This window comes from Acyrthosiphon pisum, chromosome A1, assembly GCF_005508785.2.
Source record: "Acyrthosiphon pisum isolate AL4f chromosome A1, pea_aphid_22Mar2018_4r6ur, whole genome shotgun sequence".
NCBI lineage: Eukaryota > Metazoa > Arthropoda > Insecta > Hemiptera > Aphididae > Acyrthosiphon > Acyrthosiphon pisum.
Window position 1 is genome coordinate 55,855,339 of NC_042494.1, and position 11,666 is coordinate 55,867,004.

The 11,666-nt window shown below is 29.2% G+C and overlaps 1 protein-coding gene and 1 non-coding gene across 2 annotated transcripts; one reads left to right on the plus strand and one right to left on the minus strand.

Moving 5' to 3' along the window:
* Positions 1-2,973: 2,973 nt before the first annotated feature.
* TRNAR-UCG lies at positions 2,974-3,046 on the minus strand. Its single transcript has one exon. It is a non-coding gene; the product is annotated as a tRNA-Arg (tRNA).
* An 822-nt stretch (positions 3,047-3,868) lies between these two features.
* LOC100168790 (poly(rC)-binding protein 3) lies at positions 3,869-9,620 on the plus strand. Its single transcript, XM_001944782.4, has 9 exons — positions 3,869-4,125; positions 4,523-4,579; positions 5,195-5,311; positions 6,003-6,266; positions 6,341-6,463; positions 6,961-7,042; positions 7,114-7,261; positions 8,920-9,051; positions 9,111-9,620. The coding sequence occupies exons 1-9, from the start codon at positions 4,039-4,041 to the stop codon at positions 9,346-9,348; spliced, it is 1,248 nt and encodes a 415-aa protein (XP_001944817.2). The 5' UTR covers positions 3,869-4,038; the 3' UTR covers positions 9,349-9,620.
* The last annotated feature ends 2,046 nt before the right edge of the window (positions 9,621-11,666 follow it).

Here is an 11,666-nt window from a genome sequence, read left to right on the forward strand (position 1 = left end):
CAGGCTTATCAGGCCAATTTTTTTTACCAATATTTTTTTATTTAACTAAAATATAATATATAGGTACTTATAAATTATAAATACTAAAAAATATAAAATCATACATTTTCGAAAATTAATTTTAACGGAGGAGAAATTATTTTGATTATGTTTCAATGACTAAACATACCAGCACACCGTTTGAAGAATTTGTTAAAGGGGCGCGCCTCATAAGCGCAATACGGGGTAGGAACTAGGAGGACTGAGTCCCACCAGCAATTTAACACCTATCTATATAATGTGATCTAACATCAGCTAAAATGTATAGATTCACTTTTCCCGATTAACTATTTTATTCAAAAAACAATGAAGAAAATTATGTGTGAATATTAAAATATGTAGGTAATAGACCAACAACCAATAGGTACGTACTATGTATGTATGATATTTTATAGTAGGTATCTACAATAATACAATATCATATCAATATTCAATTAATACTTCACAACTTTTGTTAAAAAGAGCTACCTACTATAAGTCTATAACGATGATAATATTAACGATTAACAGTGGCTAGGGCCTAGATTCTAGTTGAGCATTATATGGCAGTATGCGGTGGTATTTAATCGACAATTCGCAAATATTGATGCAAGAATTAATACCTGTATTGCATAACTGGACAAGTTATGAAGAGCAATAATAAATTCGTACAATATTACCTATCCTAAAAATGGTTATATTCTTTTAGAATTGGTTTTTTTAATTAAATGCAGTATGTACTGCAGTTGTTCACGACACCATATAGTAATATAATAATATTATATTATAATAATCGTTAATCATGGTTATAATCTATATACATAAAAATCTAATGCTGTTTGTTAGTCTCGCAAAACTCAAGAACGGCTGGACCGATTTAGCTCATTTTGGTCTTAAATTATATATGGAAGTCCAGAGAAGGTTTAAAAGGTGAGTGAGTATGAAAATGTTCAGAATTAATTTTTTTAATATTAAATTTAAATGTACATGCTTATTTGCATGGTGTATTTTGGATATTCCCATGACCGACCGCGATAGTAGGTTTCCAGCTACCTGTAACCTGACCTTTTTTCTTTTGTGTGTGTTTTATCGTCAGCCGGGTATAGTTATGAAGTGCATGGCCGTTTCAACCAAAAACGTACCCTTCCCTTTTCGGCCGATTCACTTTTCGACCAAAAAAAAAGTTTAATATAATACACAATGATTTTGTTAAGTTGGTTTCAAATAACTACTTTAAAAAGTGGTGAACCAGCAACCCATCCTAAACAGTGCTAACAAAAGTGAGTAAAAAAAAATGAATTATGACAGGAATTGTAATTATTATCATAGTTTTCTATATTTTATTGACAACAAAAATAATTTTTTTAAATATTATTACGTATTCATTTATACATTTTAGTATTTTTATACAACTTATATATTTTTTAATATTTTTTTATAAGTATAACATAAAGACTTATATGTAATTATTATCATTATTTATTTGTAACCTACTACTATATTTAAAAATAACTAACGAAAATAATTTTTTCTACATGAAGGCTTATAATTATTTTTTAATAATAACTTTTTGGTCGAAAAGTGAATCGGCCGAAAAGGGAAGGGTACGTTTTTGGTCGAAAAGTGTCTCGCCCGGTATGAATTATTGTTCCAAGGTTTCCGAGAAATAAAACTCGATAATTAATCCATATTACAATCTATATATATTCCGAAATACTCAACCGATTTTGATATATATCATTGGGATGTGCGAGATACGTGTGTCATGTACGATACTGCACGAATATGACCCATTATGTTTATCTGTTATGAATTATCAAATTGTTTTTAAGATGATCGTAATTACCAGGAGAAGGTTTTTACAAAAGAAAATTTTAGGAAAACCCACCGGAAAAATAGGAAATCTGGATTTAAAAAATACAACAGTGGCGTAACAGTGTATTATATATTGGTTGCTATTGGTTAATCAGGCATGTTTGATGATTTGTATTATTATTTTTTGTCAATATATATATATATTATATAAATTAATTTTTGTGTGTAGATTAAACCTCTGGGAAGAAGACATACTAAATTTGGTTTTTTTTTATTCATTTGATATTAGTAGTATGTTAGTTTAGGATTTTGTATTAATTGATTATATTAATCCACCATAGGTGAAATACGACAAACTTGGTATAACTTTGATACTTTAGAGTTAAATCATACACCTACGTGCAAACAGCACGGGGTCCATGATCTATAGATACAGTAGGTAGATTACCTACCTGATAATATACTGCTGCGAATCAGAATTTTTATTCCGGGAAACGGAAAAGTTAAGATACATTTTGAACACCATACAAAGAATATTAAATAACGAATTGAAAAAAGTTTGAGTCAAATAGGGTTGGTACATTTAACGGGTAACGAAGTGCACGGGATCAGCTAGTGTTTTATATACATTTTACTATTTAAAAATAAATTGTTTCCTACTTTATCATATACTAATAACTGAATTACTCGGCGTTGCCTGGAAAATAATTGCGATTGTTTAACTCTTTTTGGGCGTAACACGCTGAAGCAATGTCATTTTCAGTGTAAATTATATTATATTTGAATTTATAGCTATCCCGACAAAATGTAGCCCATCTACTTTCCCAAGGTCTTGTCTATCTCTGTACTAAATTCCATCTCAATTGGATGAATGGTTTAGAAATGCATAGTGGACAGACGGACAAACATTCATTTTTATATAATAATATTATATAGATAGGCCAAATTGAACATAATATAAATGTTTAGGTCTAATTTGATTCAACTTTGAGATCAATGTTTTTACACCTCTGAAAAAAAATTCATATTAATCAAAACAATGCTTAATGGTTTGTAAAAATACTAAATAGTATTTAAATTTTATATTTTGCTTTGGAAATTAAATACAAATTGGCGTGAAAAAATTGCAAAATAAATTTTCGACCGTGACAGGACTCGAACCTGCAATCTTCGGATCCGAAGTCCGACGCCTTATCCATTAGGCCACACGGTCTACATATTTCTGAAGAGGAAACTAATTTATTTAAGTCCGTTCGTTTTTAAAAATATAAAATAATACACTTCTATTATGCTACAAATGTAATACGAAAAAATATTATTAATTAACTTATAGTACAGGTGCACAGGATCTAACAGTCTATTCATAAATAGCTATTATAGTTTATACTTTAAGTTATAACCTAAAATAGTTATACCTAACTTAAAATTGTTATAAAGTGCACCATTATATAAATCCTACCAATCTCAATTCGTGGACCGTACCACAGTGGTGGTGACTAGTGTGGCAGTGTAATAGGAAATTGAAACTTATAATACAGTGGTGTATCACTGTAATATCATAATATTATTATTTATTTATTTATTTATTTATGATTATCTATCGACTATCAACTAATATTCAATACCATGTTACCATTGTGATACCACAATAGCTCAAATCCATGGTATCAGTGGTATCACAAGATACATTTTCTCGGGCATCGGGCAGTTGGATATCTTTGTACGGGTTGATAAACTTGGTATTATACAAATATTACAACCTTTTGTACTATTAATTATTTTTATTAAAAGACAATTTATTAAAATAACGATTTGTAAATTACAATAAGTAGTAAACTTAAAAAAAGTAACAACGAGAATGAAAAATATATAAATATATATAAAAATAAAAGTTTGAATGAGAGTGTGTGTCAAAATGATGGTGTCGAAGTATATTTCGCCGGCCAGTGCTACCACAGTCCCCACATCTTTAATCGTGGTGGTCACAAAAGAGGTGAAATGATAAGAGATTATAACTGATAAGTGATAACGCTTTATCATTTTTAATTTTTAGAAACTAATTTTTAAAATAAAATAATAAAGAAAATGTGAGATTGAAATTTCAAATTAATTTAAATTAACTCATAATAACCCATTCTAAAAGGAACATCTTTGTTTTCCATATTATAATTTATATATAGTTAATTAATTTATATTTTGTTAAGAATGGCTGCACACGAAGGGCTAGATTATGATCCTGCAGATGGACATTATTCTGATGTTGTGTTAACCATTAGAATACTAATGGGAAAGGTACAAATATATGAATTTATATTATCAGTAATTTTGGCTATACATTGTTATACATTTTTGTGGAATTTTCCATAGACTAATGCTGGGTTACGTAAGCAACCACTAAACATTAAATAAATCAATAATGAGCTAATGGTTAAGTTCATTCAATTTTAGTAAAACATTAAATAAAACAATTTTATATGACACCCTATACTATATATAAAATATTATATAATACTAGTTATACCTAAGTCTATTACTAAATTGTATAAAAAAAATGACGAATTTAATGGTTTACTAAAATTTAGTGGATCAATCATTTTTAAGTGGCCAATACTGATTTATTAGATGTTTTGTAATGTAACTTAAAACATCTTTAACAATTCATTAATTGTATTTATATCAATTGTTTTAGGAAATCCTTCCACTTATTGGAGAATATGGAGAAGTTGTTAGAGATCTTAGAAACCAAGTAATTATACATAAGTGTTTATGCAGTACATCAGTATACCATAGGTGTAAAATGCAAATAGGCCAACTTTTTGGGAGAACTGACCCAAGTCCTTCTTAATATTGGTTTAAAAAAATATGGAGTGTAGCTCATCATTCCGCTCTCCCCTTCAACACTAGTTATTGAGATAAAAATACAAATTATTACTTAAATTAATTTTTTTTTTCAATTACATTTATTGGGTTTAATTTACAGTTTATTTCATTTATGTAAACGGAAAAATACTAGCACATATTATCCGTATGATAATTTTGAGTAATTTATTTATTTGAGTTTCTAAAAAAATAAATTCAAAAATACATAATGTACATAAATTATATTTATTTAGTACTTACTTAATAATATAGACTTGATGTGGGGTATCCCTATTTACACCAATGCTATTACACATTTTTAAATATATATTAACAGAATAATATATAACAAGTCAGCAAATACCATTTTAGTATTATACCAGCGGATCTTATACCGTTATTAGCGTCTTATTATATAAGATTATTATTATCTACTAATACATGACAAAAATATATTTAATTAATTAATTATGTAATTTATTCTATTTTATTTCATAAATAGTCTGAAGCAACAATTACTATCACTGATAGCTCAACCCCAGAGCGAATAGTGACTGTCACTGGGAACATCAATATAATACAAAAAGCATTTGCATTAATTACAAAAATTTTAGAGCAGGTAAACTAATTCAATACATTTATTAAGTAATGGATATAATATATTTTACTTGTTGTCTTGTGTTAACATAAAAATTAAATAGATATATTCTCTACAAAGATAATAACTCTTACCATTCATATTAGTTTTATTCATTTATTATAGGTATACATTTTAAATTTTAATTACAACACTTAATAAATTTAACAACGGCAGCATTACTATTATTTATTTACTGTGTTTGGAAATTGTAAATTGCATACACATATATATATGGGTTACTCTTTTTATATTCATATATACAGTTCAGTATGGTTTTTATATTTTTGTAATTTGCAAGTGAATAAATACAATGTTCATAATTTACTTAACTTATATCTTTTGAACAATTTTCAATGTCTGGAAGTTTTGAATATAAAGAAAATGTTGAAAGTATTGTAGCTATCAACCTTATATTTTCGTTTATTTAGTATTATGTTTGTTTTTGACTTAAAGAAATATAATAGAAACTAATTTTCTGTATGCAGTTATATCGAAGTCTGCAAAGTCTGCAATATAAGAGTCATCTCAAAAATAGTTTTTAGAATTTTTCATTTGATTTATTGAAATAAATAATAATATCATATTTTTTGTTATTATTAAAATTATAGTCAGATAATGAGAATATAAAACTTCTTTAATTAAATGATTTTATTATTTACAATATTTACAGAATTCCCCTACACACCTTCAAAATAGTCGAAAACCATCGAGTAATAATTCTACGACAATAAAACTTATTGTACCTGCCTCTCAATGTGGATCATTAATTGGAAAAGGAGGTGTAAAAATTAGAGAAATACGAGAAGCTAGTGGAGCTATGGTAAATGTAGCATCAGACCTATTACAAAATTCTACAGAAAGAACAGTTAGTATTAGTGGTACTGCAGAAGCTATCACCGAGGCAATTCATCAAATATGTATTGTAATGTTAGAGGTATGTATAAAAGGAGTGATAATTATTACTGTTTTTATATTAATTGATAATCTAAATGTCCGCTATTATGTTAGACACCAGGAAGAGGGCCTACAGTTGCTTACAGACCTTTTGTGTCACAACCAGGGCCTGTAGTACTTTGTGGAGGCCAAGCCTATACTCTTCAAGGATCATTAGCAATTCCAGCAGTTGGTGATGTAAATATAATATAGTTGATGAATTAAGGGGATGCAAACAGACAATTATTTCTACCAAAATGTACCAATATTTTGTCAATCATACCGATGGACCAGATAACGCGATGAGACTTCTGAAAACTGATTTGAATTTGTTAACATGTCTACTTGAGATCGATCAGGCCACTTTTTTTAAAGTTTTAAATTAAATATCTTAAAATATAGCCAGATCGATCTCAAGTAGACATATTAACAAATTCAAATCAGTCTTCAGAAGTCTTATTGTGTTATCAGGTCCATTGGTAGGATTGACAAAAAGTACATACAAATGAGCATAAACTGTTTACCGTTCATGAGTGGAACGCCATGGCAGTGATTTTTATGTGCAAGTCCGGGAGCGCTACATACACATTTACAAAACACGCGTACATACAATTTGAAAATTGTCTATTTTAAATTCTTAAAAATGGCCAATTTGCAATCTGTTTAAGATTATGTTACATAAATTTATTTCACAGCAAACAGCTTCAAATGCAGCATTAAATACTATTGCAAGTATCGCCCCAAATTTAATTGCCGGTTCTGGATTAGATCCATCAGGTATTTTAAATTGTTTTTATATTCCAACCTTGGTAATTATTACATAATGTTTAATTTAATTATTGTTTTAGTGCTTGCTGCATTAGCGGGTAGCCAGTTGCGAGGTGGTGGTGTCAGTTCAAAAACTTCACAACAGCATATTACACATGAGATGGCTATTCCCAATGACATAATTGGGTGTATTATAGGTAAAGGAGGAACAAAAATTGCTGAAATTAGGTATTTTTTTTAAGTACACTACTTTTATTTATATTCTATTTTATAAAAATACGATTGAACAATTGTTCGGGCTATAATGCACTTGTTATTTTTAAGTAATCGCGTAGAGAAATTTACGGGTTATATTGCCACTAAAAACTCCTCCAACCATACTGTTTTTGCTTGCATCTATACTCTATTCCAAATAAGTTTGGAAAAAAACCCCGTTGGCTGCCATCAGTGTGCCAACTACTGGCCATTTACAGTGGTCCTACTGTTCCGAGGCTCCACAGTGTTTCCAAACTTTTTTAGAATAGAGTATAGGCCTCTATGAGGCCATAGCCTCCCCCTGGTATTTTTAATTACATGTACTAGAACTATATATACATATACATAAATATCACTATAACGAATATTAGATACTAAGTAATTTTTATCTTGCCTTGGGTGGGATTTTATTCTGCGGGTGTGCTTGCATACATACATGATTCATCATAGATCTAATACATGTTTAACTGTTTATTCTGACAACTACTGACCGAACTGCTTACACCACCAACACATTGTACACACACAAGGGTACTTACACGTTATCTCTACTACCTTGGGTGCACAACCATGTTATATCGACTACCAAAATATTTCCAAGACTACCTATTATCATCAACCATGTTATCTCGACTACCTCAATTTAGTTACCACAAGTTATAATAAAGTTATAATAAACAATATAGGACATAGGTAATATGTTATAAATTATAATAATAAAAAAAATCTGGTAAAAATATAATATAATATATTATAATTATATAATTAATAATATAATATAATCCAATACTCTTCCTTCGCTCGACTTCAATCCAAAATTTAAAACTTTAACAACACTACTCCAGGAGAACAATCTAGTCATCTCCGATTTATTAACTATTTCTCCTCCATTAACTCCCTAATGGACAAATCTCAACGTAGCAAACACCGAACTCTCCATATTAAAAAAAAAAGACACTCCTCCTTCAATCTATAAACAAGAATATTTCCACATAATACAAAACATAAAATGCAAAAAAATATACACGGATGCATCCAAAAGCCATATCGGGGTTGGGGCTGCAGTTGTTTGGAATAACATGGAATTGAGTACAAACTCCCTAGCGCCTGCTAACGCAAATTGCACAGCTTCCTTTTCTGAAGATGGCAAATTAAAAAAAATCATGTTGGCTAGTCGTAGCGCGTATGTACTATACAGTAAATAATAACTTACGGACGTATTAAGGACGGCTGTCGACTGACTGACGACATAAATACCTGGTCTGATGGCAAGATACGTGGATAGTAAATTGTACATCGAAAACAAAATTAAATTGGCAATTACGATGATACAGATTACAACGCGGGAATGTACATTTTTAAATAGAATCTAACAGGTAGTCTTGGAAATATTTGGATAATCGAGATAACACGGGTGTTCTCACAGGTAGTCTTGGAAATACTTGGGTAGTCGAGATAACACGTAAGTACCCACACAAGTTTGAAATGACCTGGCATGCATCTTATTATTATATACTTCCGGCCCAAATTTTATGTTTTCAAATACAAAATTAAAAATTATGTTATCTTAGGTGCAGTCCCAATTAAAAATAAAATAGATATTATAATTATTATATATTATGTATATACAGAAGAATAAGTGGGGCCATGATAAGAATTTCAAATACTGAAGAGCACGAGGCTTCTGGAAAAATGGAAAGAGCTATCACAATTAGTGGACAAGCTGATGCTGTTAATGTGGCTAAAACATTAATTAACTTAAGGTTGGTAATAATTTAATATTTTATAAGATTCAATAATGTGTTTATTGGTTTGTTGACAGTGTTGATCAGTATAATAAATCATCTGGAGAATCAGTGGATTATGATGAAGAATTTCCATCTAATTTTACAGCAGATGCAAAAACAACGACTGAAACTTTGGCAACATTATTGTCAAATCCAAATGGTTTAGGGGCTTTAGGAGCATTGACTGGCCTCAAAGAACTATTAGGAAGTATTAACAATAAAAAACAAATAAATAAGAAAAGAGATAAAAATGATAAATTTTCACCTTATTGAACTAAGTACATGAAATATTGTTATATAATTTAAGCATATTTTTAACTACTTGTATTGATTCCACATGTATTTTATTTATTAATATTACTGTAAAACTAATTAAAGATAATGATTGAATATATAGTTCCAAAACAAGTTTATTAGGTAACTAATAATTATTGTATTATAAATGTTTCCTTTGAAATTTTGAATTTGTACAATACTATTAATATTTAATAAGGTAACAAGTGTATTATATTTTGTGTTAGTTACATCATTATAAAAATTGTTTATGGAAATTATAATTGATTAATAATTCGTACTCATGTACATTATTATTATATATTAACCCGTCATTGGTATCGCTATGCAAAGTCCCGCAATTGGTATTGAGTGAACGCTGCGCTCACCTCGTTGTTTTTCATCATTTTATTATATAATGAACATAAATTGTTTATATTTTAATCTTTTACAAAAAAATGTTCTCACAATTTTTCTTAATTATAAATTTTTAACCACTAAAATTTAATTTATAATTGTTTATGAATAATATGATCATTATCATTCAACTTGGCCCTAGTGGTCTGGAATATTTTGCTGGTTATTATACAGTATGCATATGAATATTGTGTGCTCCTTAAAAATAGGTCTGAGTTTACGAAAAAGTATTAGGTCGATCTATTGAGTGAGTGCAACGCTCAATTTATTGCATATTTGCATGTCGATATCTATAGAAACTATTTATAGAACTATTTATAAAATTATTATATTTGCAAAAGTATATTTAAACATGTCGTGTCGATTGAGGGTATAAAGAGTATCAGATTAATCAAGTAATAAATAAATAAGTGGTTCTCAAAATTCTAACGAGGTGAGCGACGGGTTAAATAAGCGAAGAGAATTTATAACCCTTCTGACTTCTGACTCTAAAGTAAAATGCCCGTTTGGCTAAGGAGTAGTAACAGAAATATGATTATTATCTGATAAATATATTCAGTGGCGTATTTTCAATTTTTTTATTTGGTGGGGTGGGCCGGTGTCCAATAATTCTTTCATAATCTGACATGATCTAATTGTTAGAAAAGAAAATAAACCTAGTTGTTTTATTATATTTTAATAGGTATTTCTTAAACTTCATGGGTTAATTTTAACACGATTATATTTTATAATTTTAAAGTACAAAATCTAATCGTCTTTTTTTTTTTATAAAGTTCATCTAATTATCTAAAATTTCTTGTGGTAACAGAGAATCTTTTAAATTGTAGAAAATAGAAATATGACATATTGACATTATGACAACAATCATCCATATCACTCGCTAATCTCTGGACAGAAAATAAATAGGTACGTAACGTAGGTAAACATGGTCCTATATAATTATATGAACACTAATGTTGTCGGCCAGTTGACGCTGCGCAAATTACATTGATGTTTTGCCATTATTATTATTAAAAATAATATATTCCATACGAGTTATGGCTCACATCAGATCAATGAGCTATTATTATTATTATTATTTACTAATGTATTATATATTTATTTGGTACTTACATACGTAATAGATATTGTCTATTTTATTGAAGAAATATGAACTGTACTTCTAGCCGAGTTCTAGCCGCCGCCGTCGTTCAGTAACGAAATACAAACGTGAAATAAATGATTCTACGACAATTGCCTTGTTTACAAAGCAAAAATTAAAATAGATTAATAATAGCTATCTTAGAAATAGTTTATTGGAGAATGGTATGCGTCGTCCATTTCTTGCAATGTTTCGAGAATTAATCCATGTTTATCTAATACGGGCATTTTATAAAGTGGTAGCCGGTAGGTAATACATCAGTGGCGTATTTAGGAATTTTGATAGGGGGGGGGGGGGGTGAAATATATAATAATAGGTACACTCAATAAATACGAATATAATATACAATGTTAAAATCCTCTAACTTGTTGAGTTTAGTGTGGATCAAGGTGAAATAAGAATTAACACAAATTGTATAGTACCTAATAGCATTTATTATAAATTCATACTAACGACAATCCCGTGTTTAATACGACAAACAAAAAAAATAGTTATAACTTATAATACAAAATCCTGTTTTCTATTTTTTTGGATGCTCAGTCCATCGATAAGCTTATCTGGCATGATTATTATATTGACCGGTGACATGCAAATAAAGCCAATACATTAAGAGGACGCTACACCCGTATGTGTTGTCTCCGTCTTACACAAGCACGACATAGCAAATTGTCGTTCACTATTCTCAATAGTGTGCTGTTGGTTTTGATGGCAATAGGGTGAATTGACCTATTATCAAACTTTTAATTAATAACATTTTCTG